Source organism: Topomyia yanbarensis, chromosome 2 (genome assembly GCF_030247195.1).
Source record: "Topomyia yanbarensis strain Yona2022 chromosome 2, ASM3024719v1, whole genome shotgun sequence".
Classification (NCBI taxonomy): domain Eukaryota; kingdom Metazoa; phylum Arthropoda; class Insecta; order Diptera; family Culicidae; genus Topomyia; species Topomyia yanbarensis.
Genome location: NC_080671.1, coordinates 298,879,638 through 298,893,049, shown reverse-complemented (window position 1 = coordinate 298,893,049; position 13,412 = coordinate 298,879,638). Strand labels below are relative to the sequence as shown.

Sequence of the window (13,412 nt, the reverse complement as noted above, 5' to 3'; positions counted from 1 at the left end):
TTTTTTAAAAAAATGGCACATATCCAACAGAATTTCCATGGCTTTTGGTATTATCACACACAATGACTATATCTCAGTTGACTGTACTATACGAGAGCAATGAACACGCGACTTCTTAAAATCACTATTTTTCATTTGCCATTTCATACATTGATTTATCGTAAATATTTTGTTTGCAGTACTTTTAGAACTTTGTATGGCGCATATTTTTGCTGAAGTAACAATATTATTATCTCGTCTATTTGAAAAGTTATGAACGATTTTTGTTGAAAAAAATGCGCCATTTTTAAAAATTCACTTTTTTACAAAATGACGCTCCCGCAGTTTTTTCACTAAAAACTATTAAAGTTCCAATCTTTCAAATGAAATTAAAAAATTGAAAATTCATTTGCAATCTTGGAAGATATAGAGTTTTGAAAAAAAAATGTTTTGAAAATCGACTGTAACTATGCAAACATAAGAGATAGAAACTATTGTTTCGACAAAAATGTGCACTTCCAAAAGTCCTAAAAATCTCTAGAACAAAGTATTTGCGAGAAATAAACACATAAAAAGTTATTATTAGAAAACCAATTTTTCAAGAGCCACCCTACCTTAAATATTGAAAAAATTATAACGAATGAACCATTACAGAGAGCCTTACAGTTTCTTCAAAAAAGTTGCTTTAATTTGATTAATTTATAACTTTGTAGAACATGATGTAGCTGAATTTTACACATCTATAAAGTACTTGGGACACCCAAACCACAGGGACCACCCTAATTCAACTAATATAAAAAAAATCGGCAAGCAAGTTCTAAGAAAGTTTTCCGAAGACAGTTTTGTCTTCCTAAATACAGCTTTGGGACCATAGTGCGTGCAGTGGTTTCAACGTTAGAGACGGAGGTGATGATGATGTCGTTAATAGTTTTCTGCTCTTACGTGATGGAGATGGGCGCATGATGTTTGATTTTTAATGGCACTGATATATGTGACATATGAAACTTTATTTAAGGTCACGCAAATTAAAACAATTATATGGCACTGATATGAGTAACACGGTGCGATATGCAATTTTTCGTTTGTAAAATCCCGAAAAATCGATTCACTATCCGACATTTTATGAACTGACCAAAGCAACGGAAGCTGAGAGAAGGGCTATAGAAGCATGCTTGCTTGTTGGACTCTAGTATTGTTATCTTCTTTGCCTTTTTTAGAATCGAAACAATAGTAAATGATCTTATAATCAGCATGGATTTGATTCTACAATATGTTTGCGTGAATGCGGCATTTGGGGGGGAAGGGGAGGAGTTGCTTCTCTAATCTTCCGGTAATCACATCGCATGCTTTTGTATACTTAGTATGTATAACAAACATGAAGATGTGACACAAGGTGCCAAGAGCGCACTAAAATCCTGTCAATCCTATTTCTCATTGGATTTTCTGCTCTAAATATATCACCAGGGGACCATTCATAAATGATGTTGGATATTGACGCGTCACGGGGAAGAGCGTCACGTAACGAGATACAAAAATTAAAAATGAATTTTAGACGTATCAGCGGATCAGGGATAAAAAAAAACGTACAACATTGTTTATGAATGGCCCCCAAACAAAGAATATTCCATAACGAATATCACGTAACATCGGTGACAGAGCATTGGGATCAAGGCCAAGTCCCCCCTGGGTCGTGCAAAACTGAGAAGCAACATCAATTTAGGAACAGATAGCAGACGTCCATTTATTTTCATTTTGTTTTGTTTTGTCTTTTCATTTGTTTCTCCTGCTACGATGTGTGCGGGAGAGCGGGACGGCCAAGGAAATGGAAAGCCAGTGGCCCAAACAGATCAGGAATAGGAGGGAGGACTGCGAACAGGGAAACCGACAACAGAGGAGAAATCGTTTACTTATTTATTATAGCTACGATACTAATCACAATTGTTTTGCTTTTCTTGTTTCGTTTCAGCAACCCAAAATCTATACGGACTAGCACATCCGAACAGTTAGGCTTTGTAGGTTCTCATCTTGAGAAATGACAATGACACTGTACGAGATGGCGCTGGGCCTGTGGCCTTCGACTGGCATGGTCCATTCTCATTGATTCGGAAGTCTTCTTGGCTGGTTGGTAGATATGTGCTCTTACTTGCAAGTTGATCAATTCGCTTGGGTGGGGGACATGTGAATCCTACTAGTTGTCGACTCTTTTGATCGTGAGTATGAGGCTAGTTCAGGAAAGGAGTGCAGGACTGGCACCTAAGAGATAGTTAATTATTCAGGACTTGTTCTTATGATTACTAAACTCGACCAAGCACACCGGCTCTCAGAAGTGATAAGCAACCCTTTCGGGTCGGTGTGGTCTATTCGAGTCGAACCAGGCGGACATTCGGTTCGAGCAAACTTTATGGTTAACGTATGCGGAATAAAATTTGGACAAAATTCAAAAGGCATTTTTTTTTTGTAGAAAACCCTTTATTAAATGTTCTCTCTATATGAAAACATTTGTCAGCTTTTTAACTTAATGTAGAAAAAAATTTGAGCTCATTCGAGAAGCTTTACGACAGTTTACAGGAACTTTTTGCAAAGGAGTCGAAAAAATTGATGTTGGCATATTTTTAATTTCTTTCTTAATTTTGATTATCATTTTTGTTAGTTTTAGGTCGAAAATTATGAGCATTTACTCTCTGCTTCATATTATCCCCGAAAAATCTCATTTGGACGCAGTTGTGGTACATTTGGAGGGATATCTGCCTTTTGTACAAAATATATACCATAATCCTCCAATGCGCCAAAATTTTATTTGGTATAATAGCTAAGTGCCAGATTGGGCGTTCGTTGCCATTTTGTTCACATGGTATCTCCTAGTGGGTCGAAATTATCACTGGATATTTGAAATGAGTGTGCCTAGAGTATGACGTTTTGTATGGTGCTTTGCGCAGGGTTGCTTTTTTGTTTTAATGCTGGAAGCGTTGTCCAAATTTCATTCCGCATACGTTAATAGTGGATAAATATTTCTTATGCCTTTATTGGCAGAGATTCTTTTTGCGAAATCTCTAATTTACTTAACAGTCGATTGATCCGCTTCTGACCTAGGGGACCCACGAGGAGATCAGGAAGAAAATAGAAGCGGAATCAATTCGAAGTTTTAATTGCATCACTGACGACTTAGCACGCGTTGTTAGGAGCAGGATACATTGGACCAGACAAAATAGAGAACTTGACGTTACGTTAAGCTGCAGTCCCATCTGCCTGATAAAAAAAAACTAATCACAATTATTTTGCTTTTCTTGTCTCGTTTCAGCAAACCAAAATCTCTTTACTATCTCTTCATTTTCTGTCTCCAACTATCCTCTATGTAATGTATCTGAAACTTGTGGGACTGGTTAACAGCCGGCGCCTGCTTGTGGAAGAAACTGGTGTGCTATACGGACTAGCACATACGAACAGTTAGGCTTTGTAGGTCCTCATCTTGACAGAGTCTAGATGGGCGGATGAACGTCTGCCAGGGTGTGGGCTGAGAAATGACAATGACAATGTTTGCGTGAATGCGGCATTTGGGTTAAAAATATTCAGGCAAGTAGTCTATTCGGGTATGACATTCGGGTAAATGGTCCATTATGGTTAAACATTCGGGTGAATTAGAAAAACTCTAGAAAGAGAACTTCGGAGACTCCATTTTGGATTGATTGGATTCGAATTTAGCTGTCAAAAACGAATCCAATCGAACATTTCCTATCCTTATAACATTGGACGTGTTGCCATACAATGCCGGGGCATACGTTGCCAAAAATGCTGTTTTTCTCTCCGCAGTTCTCTTACTAGAGTTTTTCTAGGGTGAATGGTCCATTCAGGTGAATAGCTTTCGGGCGAACGTCATTCGGGTAAATGACATTCTGGCGATTGACATTCGGATGAATGCAATGGAACTACCCAGAATGGATATTTTCCAAGCCAACCACTTCCAAAAGCGATCATAATAATAACCTAAACAAAACATACGTGTGGTAGATCGCAGTTCTAGTGCACTGCATCAACAAAATCCTGTAAAATCTACACTAGACTAAAACGTAAGTCATAATTGCAAAAATGAGCAAGCACAAAATTTATAAAAATGAAACTCAAAAGAACTTCTCATGTTTAAAAAAAGGCAAAAACCAGTTATATAATGTATTCACTCGAAATATAATCAATACCAGGTAATAGATTACAAAATTTTTTTTATTATAGAGGTTTTAATCTTAAGGCCATTCGCCTCTTTTCGGGTTAGAGAAATTTCTTTTGGAAAAAAAAACCTATGTGCGGGGTTGGGAATCGAACCCTAGTGAGCTGCGTACAAACCAATCGATTCACCAACTACGCTATGCCCGCCCCTAATTACAACATATTATTATTGCTTAGTGCAGCTTTGACCTTACGGGCAATTCACTTGATAAACTAGACATTCGTCTGTTATGCCAAATGACCTTCAATGAGATCACTTAGCAAAACTATGCCAAATTTCCGTTATGCCGAATGTTCGGTATGCCAAATGACCCCCATTTTACGCAAAATTAGAAAGTATGACAAATGACCGTTATGGCAAATGTCCGTTATGTCAAATAACCTTCAGTGTGATCAATTCTCAAAATTATGCCAAATGGCCTTTAAGCCAAATAACCGTTATGCCAAATGTTCATTATACCACATGAGCTTACGCCAATTGACTATGCCAAATGACCTTCTTACTTCAAAGTTAATACAAGACTGCAAAAATTTAATACTCCTTCAATACAAAAACTTGTTTAAAATTTTCTAGATCGATCCCGAGCTTGTTCTTCCTACTATGCGATCAGCTGTTGAGCAGCAATTGAATCTAATTGCTCACGGTTCAGCAGATTACCGTTCAGTTCTCAAACATGCGGTTGAAATTTTTCGCCTTAAATTCCTATACTTCGTACAGAACATTAGCAATATGGACATCCTATTCGAAGCAACCTTTTCTTCGTTGAGTTCTGCTGGAAAAGCCCTTTCTCGATGTGGAAAATGTCGCCGTTACATGAAATACATTCAGTCGAAACCTTCCAGACTTCACTGTTCACAATGCGACGAAACGTACACGATGCCGATAAAAGGTGTCGTACGCGTATATCGCGAGTTAAAGTGTCCATTGGATGATTTTGAGCTACTTGCCTGGTCCAATGGAGCGAAAGGAAAATCGTATCCCCTGTGCCCATACTGTTACAATCATCCTCCGTTCAGGGATATGGCAAAGAATTCCGGATGTAACAGTTGTCCTCATCCCACTTGTGCTCACTCGCTGTCCAGTTTAGGTGTTTCCAGTTGTATCGAATGCGACCGAGGTGTACTTGCGTTAGACTGTACTATGTCTCCCAAAAGTTGGAAGTTGGTTTGCAATTTTTGCGATGTCATCATTAATTGCTTCGACGATGCAATCAAAGTTAATGTAGATGGTAGGAGAGAATATATTATATTTGTCTGAAATTCTAAATTTCGTATCTCTTATAGTCGATTCGTGTGAAGAATGTGGAGCGCAGCAAGTTACAGCCATTTACAAATCTGAAAAGACACCGTTCAAGAACGATATAACTGAAAAGAAAGGCTGCATATTTTGTTTCCAGGATTTCGTCCCCTTGGTGGGTACCTAGTGTCATCGATAAAATAGAATTTTTTCTAATATGTCATGCTTTATAGGTAGAAAAACACAAAGCTGTAGAAATGCGTCGTGTTCAGGGCGGACGAGGCAGGGGCCGTAGCGTACGAGGACGTGGAGGTAAAAGCAGCAGAGGACGTAACAAGACCCCTAAAGACAAAATGGCACAACTTGCAGCTTATTTTGTGTGAATTCTAAACAACAAAATCTGCAAGTGCAACGGGGTTAGTAATTATATAACGGGGAAGAAAAAATATTCTTGAACAGTTTGTTAGGCCGAACATATTCTAGAGCTGTTTTTCATTACATCATATCTAACAGAAACGTCAAACGGAGAAAATCGCGTGCAAAAATTTGCAAGCAAATTTTTAATTTATTTAATAAAGCAGATAGAGGACTATTAATTCTACCACACCCTTTGCATTTACTCATTGCAGGATCGTATAATCATATTAAATGTTTTTCGCGAGGATAATACGAAGATAATTGATAGCAATTATTTTATTACATTTTGCCGATCGCTTTTGCTACTATGCTCTTTTACATATGTGGTCTTGCCAACACTGTTTGTATACAAAGTGTTCAGTGTAGTAAAATGTGCCATCTATAGATATATTTTACTACACTGAACGCAGAAATCATTTAAAGTCTATCTGAAAACACACATAGTTATTTTCCATGTAGGTTTTTACTTGACTTCTATGTGCAAATCCCATAAGCATTTGAAAGATGCTCTTGATTAAAATCATTGGAACAATCACATACATTTTATGCGAAATACCAATGAGCGTTATTCGTTTTTGTTACTAGATTTTACGTGAGATGCCAATGAAGGTTATTGATTACGGAAGTAAAACCAGTGTGATTTTTTAATAATTTTTAGCTGAATATGCATTTTTATGCTCTATGGACCACGAAGGGTTGACCAAGAGAAACATTGTTGCAGAAATTTAGTTACTATTATTGTACTATAACCATACAATTTAGTTTTCCTGCTTCAAGCTGGATGCTACAAAAGTCATGTAAAATTTATTATTCAGTTATATGGTTATACACTCAAGTTTTTTTATGCGGTTTTTTTTTGCGCGGTATTTTTTACGCGGATTTTGAAATTTACGCGGTTTTCATTTACGCGGATTTTGAAATTTACGCGGTTTTCATTTACGCGGTTTTTGAAATTTACGCGGTTTTCATTTACGCGGATTTTGGAATTTACGCGGTATCCATCAACGAGGTTCCCTTTATCGCGGATTCTTAAATTTAAGTGATCTTCATTTACGCGGCCTGTATCCCCCGCGTAAAAAAAACCTCATATATATATATATATATATATATATATATATATATATATATATATATATATATATATATATATATATATATATATATATATATATATATATATATATATATATATATATATATATATATATATATATATATATATATATATGTGTGTATATACATATATATATATATATATATATATATATATATATATATATATATATATATATATATATATATATATATATATATATATATATATATATATATATATATATATATATATATATATATATATATATATATATATATATATATATATATATATATATATATATATATATAACAGGGGGTTCATGCAAGTGCCCTCGTCGCCTGATTAAAAATCCGTAATTCAATGACATCTGGGTACTTGATACCTTTTAGCGTATGGTTCTAGAAAACATTCCAGAACGAGAGAACTCTTCGTCGGACTCAAGAGCTTGAAGACAAGTTGACAAACGGCTGTAAAATATAAATTAGGAGGATATATAAAACCGTTGAAGATTATTTTACTAACTTACTTAAAACTTAAACTGAATTTTCTCCAGGCATCAACCTACTCACAAGTGGCCATTCAATGTAATTCTGCTTAACATTTTTTTCAGAATGATGGATAGAATAAGGACTTTCGAAACCTACATCGGCTAGTGCTCGACCAGATTCCCCAGCTTCAAAACAATGCTACCGTTACTAATTTTTTCACATGTACAAATCACATAATATTCATCTGATAATACAGATAACCTTCGCTCAAATTCAATACATCGATTCGTTAAATGAATGTTATTGTGCAATAATGAGTTATATGTGCTTCTTCTGCGATTTTCAATGAATACACATTATATGAATGGGATTACAATGAACGTGGAGCTATGTAATGTTTTTAATAATTATTATCAGATTTCTTGGTTCAGTGTATGACGTTTTTACAGACGGGCTTGTAGATGTTAGGGTGAAGTGTCTATTTTCACCATACTAAGCAAGGTGCCTCACTAATTCGTTAATTTCTCGCCCTACAATTAATGGAATACGTAAAAATTGACATCAACAGCTTTGCTTCGTTGTTAAGAACCAATATAATAACAAAAATGCACTGAAAACAGTGAAATTCTCGTGTTTGAGCGCAACGAAAACTCGAATCGAGTGCCCCTATTGTTGCGCTACCATTTGTCTCAATGCGTTGAACAAAGATAGCAGACACTGCTCTAACCAATGGCTTGAAATGGGTAGGGTCATAATAGAAACATGGCGCAAATGGGCTCATCACCCTATATATTTCCTGCGCTGTATTATAATGGAGAGTGTATACTGAAAATAATCGACACGATAAAACCATATGCAATTAAACATCACTTTCATGTGCGTTCTCATGTTAAAAAGTAAAAGAAATGATTTCCCTTTGAATTTCACATGAAAATCCATTAAAAAGCATTTCATGTGGTGCTTCAAATTAAATTCAAACAAATTCTACGTGAATACGACATATTTATCCATTGAATGTTCATTGCCATGCTATTGAGTCGTAAAGTATGAACTTTCCACATAACTTTCGCATGTATAACATGTAGTGCATTTCTACGTGTAAAACAATTGATTTCACCGATTCTTCTGCCAATGAAATCTATAAGTAAAACAAAGTGATATTCACGTGTAATTCATTTGGAAAATTTAGTCAATGGTATTCCTTATGATGTTGATGCGCTTTTCACGCCATGTTCGCATGAATTTCATTTGAAAACCATATAAACCATATTCACCACACTCGGATGGATATTCAAGTGCCAACATTTCATGTGTTTGCGGATTGAAATAATTCAATAGATTTCCACATGATGTTAACGTTTTAAGTTTTTTCAGTGTAGATATGGGTTTGGCATTAAAAAGATGCTAACTACACACGCAGAAAAAAATTAATAAATTCAAAAATAAACCACTTTGAATTCAACAAAATATATTTTTGACTCAGGGCTCAATAGCAATTTTCTTTGAATCCAAAATATTTGTTGTTAGCTTCAAAGAAAATGTTTGTTCTTTCTACAATCAATCTCTGCAACGATTTTGTGTAGATTCAATTTTTTTTATTTGAATCAATCATATGTTTTTTTGAAACAAAGATTTTTTTTATTACATCAAATAAGCTACTTTTTTAAAATAATACACTAATCTATATGCCACAAATTCTTTTATTTTGCATTGAAAAAAATGCTGAAAATGTTATCAATTATAACATGATTGTTGTCTTGTTTTCTGTCATCGCGTCAGTTCCTAATTTCACTCTTCATTACCTAAAACTAGATAGCAAATAAGATGAAGTACAGAGAGATCGTAACACGTATAGTTGGCGACATTGATTCAGCAAGCGCCAGGAGATTCTGAATAAAAGATAAGGAATTACTCATTTTATCATTTTCTGTTGTGCATTTTACTTACCAGAAATTTCTCTATCTATTTATGCATTGGATACATTTGATATAATAGATTTCCTCTTTACCGTTAAAATTAATTGCTGATTGTTTCAGTTGCCACAATGCATCAAAATGGTGTAAATTGAAACATGCATAAAGAACAAAATTATATTCAACAATTATATTTTCAAATTCAATAGCTTTATTTTTGTTTCTAAAGCTAATATTTTAAAACTAGTACTCCTTGTTATTCGAAGCAAAGATATATTTCTTCGATTCAACAATTTTTTATACTTTGAAGCAAAGTCCTATTATTATCATTTCTAATATGATCATTTTCTCTGCGTGCAGTTGACTTGGCAAAACATCACATCTACAAAATGTTAGCAAAACTTTGGTACACTATATGTGACATTTTGACTTAAGATTAAATTAATATGTAAAGAGTTTTTTTCACTATTATTTGTAGATGATAAGGGGTCAATGATTAGCTTTTATTTGGTCTAATCAACTCAGTATGTTTACATTTGTTAGATATGACGTTTTGAATAAACGTATAGAGTTCAACCGGCGAACAAAAAAATTCTGAGCTAAAAATGAACGTCTATTTTCACATACTCTTTTTGGAAAAGATGTTACAGTTCAATTACCATTAGTTTCAAAAAAAAAATTGAATGGAATTGAAAAAATAGCGCGAGGGACTCAACTAAATTCTGTAAAGATCTAGTATAGGATCCGCCAACTCTGTCCCCTGTTTTGAACCAATCTTGAACAAGCTCGTGATTGAACGAACTTGTCGTTAACAGACAGACGTTCAGCTTGGAAACTATCGCGGTAAGCTTGAAATTAGTTGGTACCGCCACACGGTACTATCTTTGATTTTAGGCCTGAGTTTTGTCCGGCTTAAGACGTTAGTACCTGTCATTGCAGAAATGGCTGCATCCTGAAACCAAACGAAAACAGTGTAAAAGGCCGCCATGTTCCTCTTGCATACATCTCAATAACTTGAATCTACTTTTTGACCTTCATTCGCATTATCATGGCCCATGTTGCACACAAACCATATGAGGGCAAGTAAGCAAGTTTTATCCCGTACGAAAAACAGGTGTAATCGAATTTTAAATGCATTTTTTAATATTCTTTATCGTCCTATATCTAGAAGGTGCTACACGCTCATTTCAAAACGCCACATCGAAGAGCTATATTGCAGGTTAGCAGAAGTCGAATCATTTTGAAACAAACCGTCGAACGACATTTTACAATTGGATTCAGAGATGAAAATTGTTTTCAATTGTGAGTTTACCTATGGCTATCAAAATGTGTGAAGTTTAATTTGCTCACAATTTTTTAGTTATATTAACAAGAGTAAAAGAAAAGAATATATGATCACAATTTGTACCCTTTTCTAGTTATATCTTCTCACAAGAAACACAATAAGCAAGTGGAAGTTTATTTATATTTTTACTGCTTTCGAAGGAGCTCAAAATTAAGATTGAATAAAAAATTGTAAATGAAGCCATGCCGTATAGTCTAAGTAACATTTTTAAATATGACGGCCAACAAGCTGCTACAAATATTCTCATTTTGATCGTTATTTAAATGTTATCGGAGCTTATATTGTTTCGTAATTTATACTTTTCTAGCATATCTTGAACGATTTGCATTTCCGCTGAAGTACAAATATTGGTTTAATTCTTAATGATAGAACAGCAAAAAGTTGAATACGGAAAAATCGCCTAAATCGTGTCGGAACTTAAGGGGGGTTGTGTAAAATATTATCGGAAGGTATTTTCGATACAAAGATTATTTGTCTTTTCAGTCAGGCGCCACATCGAAAACTTGTTTTGCGGTATACACCTAAGAGAAGAGAAGACAATCGCGTAGCCAATTTGATCTAATCCTAACCTCAATATTGAACCAGCTTCTGATTGGTCTTTTTGCCAGCCAAGAGCGTTCATAATATTTTCAAACGGGATGAAAAACAGTGTTGCTGAATTTATTTTGGCTACTTTTCATACCCATGAACATTTTATGCAAATTGAATAAATACCCTGAATGACGATATAACTACGTGTAAAGTTAAGAGAGACACGAATAAACATAAAATTCAATTTTTAAATGCAGCTAGTATTGTGAATTTTTGACAGAGCTTGATATTTCTTGAGCGTTTTTTCAAAACGTCATATCTGCAATGAGTTACTCTCTTTGTTTACTTTCTCTTCTGTTAATAATTCGGTCACTTTAACATTTATCCCTCAGCTCTTTGCATAATATGCTAGTTAAAACCACCGTCTTTCGATCTGTACTGTAAAATAAGTGAAAAGTGTTATAGTGACGCCGTGAAAATCGAAAGAGAATGTATAAACAGAGAGTAACTCATTGCAGATATGACGTTTTGAAAAAAACGCTCAAGATTTGAGGTACAATTATTTTCAGCAATTGTGAAAAACTTGCAAATGGAATTTGGCAACGATGGATGCTTGTTGTCTTTGGAATTACGACAGGGCCTGGTAAATAAAATTAAGAAGAGCAAGAAGCCTGTTGTCGTCTCTTCTCTTATGTCGTTTTCGCTTGAAGCAGAAACTAACTCAGTTTCGGACCTAACTGCTGTCAAACCGTTTGTTTGAAGCCAGTTTCCAACCTAGGTTATGCGCCACTGAACTGAAAACCGGGTTGGGTTCCAACCTGAAATATATTTCGGGTTCGCTCACACCACCGCTGTTTGGCGAGAACCCAACTCAGTTTCATTAAAAACATTCGTTTGAAGCAACTAACCTGGGTTAGTTTCTAGGTTCTCAATCGAAAACGACATTAGGTATACACTATAACTCAAAATCTACTGGACCAAACCTAAGACAAGACGTGACAATCGGCTTCTTGTTTTTCATTCGACATTCCTCTTTTCGCAGATTTCCACCCTGACGAAATCTTCCGAACAGTGTTGCTATTTTTTAAAGTGAAAATGGATTCTTGTTATTTTATTTTATGCCTGCAATATTTTGTATCTTGAATCCATTATATTAATAAAGGGCACCGTTTTTCGATGTCATGGGTGTTTAGTAAGGTTTGATGAAACCATTTTCTGACAAATTTTAGATTCATTTATTCATTTTTACTCTTAACGATAATAATATTATTTGTCAAAAGTAATTACATTATTTTTTTTTATAAATATAGCAACACTACCAAATATCATTTAGCTATCCCTGCAGTAACATTGCGTACGGTGCAAAAAGTCAGAATCAACCAATCAGGAGCTGGAACATTCTGACGTAAAATTGGAACAAAAACAACCCCCTCTATTGTCATGTCTTGTCTTAGGACCAAACGTTGAGACATTTGCGCAGTTGTTTTTCACAGCATTTCACAAGTAATTGAGGGAGCTTTTATTTTTTGGTCGATTTTCGATTTTTTCGTAGCATAAAATCAAAAGTCCGATTATTGCTAAAACAACGATTAACATGTTATTGTAAAATAATAATATTAAGCAGTTTGCAAAAAGCTCTTGTAGCCTGGGCAATGATGTGAAGAAGAAAAACTGTGCAAAATTCAAAACGATTGGTCCAAGAAATTTTGAGATATGATTTACACCGGATTTCGTCGAGATCGTGAAGATTCACTGTCTGCATCCAGTATCAGATTCAATTTGTAAATTTATAATGGTCAATTCATTATCAGACAGATCGCAGACTATAGGAAGTAAATAATTGTAATTTTTATTCATTAAAATTACTGGACTTTTGGTATTTCAGGCTTGATTGGGTAACCGTGCTGATAATTTGGATTACTTCATTTTCAGCAAAGCAGGCCCGTGCGCAGAAAATGCTCATTGGGAGGGTTTTGATTTTTCTACGTTTCTCATAAAAGAAAGGTTAAATTTTGAAGATTTTTATGAGACCTGTAAGGCCGAGTATTGTGTACCAATCGACTCAGCTCAACAAATTGGGTAAATGTCTATTATCAAGATGGAATGGAATTGTTTGGTGGTAGTGTCGGATTGGTTTGAAGTAGTTAATCTTACTGACTAAACTTAAACCTCTTGTATCTTGCCA

At 34.9% G+C, this 13,412-nt stretch overlaps 1 protein-coding gene across 1 annotated transcript in view; it reads left to right on the top strand.

Annotated features, from left to right (window-relative positions):
* Positions 1-10,875, top strand: part of LOC131683329 (DNA topoisomerase 3-beta) — a 46,780-nt gene extending 35,905 nt beyond the window's left edge. Inside the window, exons 6-9 of the mRNA XM_058965209.1 lie at positions 4,772-5,426; positions 5,482-5,609; positions 5,668-5,850; positions 7,561-10,875. Of these exons, the coding sequence (XP_058821192.1) occupies positions 4,772-5,426; positions 5,482-5,609; positions 5,668-5,817 (933 nt within the window). The 3' untranslated portion in view covers positions 5,818-5,850; positions 7,561-10,875. The remainder of the gene's footprint in view (positions 1-4,771; positions 5,427-5,481; positions 5,610-5,667; positions 5,851-7,560) is intronic.
* The last annotated feature ends 2,537 nt before the right edge of the window (positions 10,876-13,412 follow it).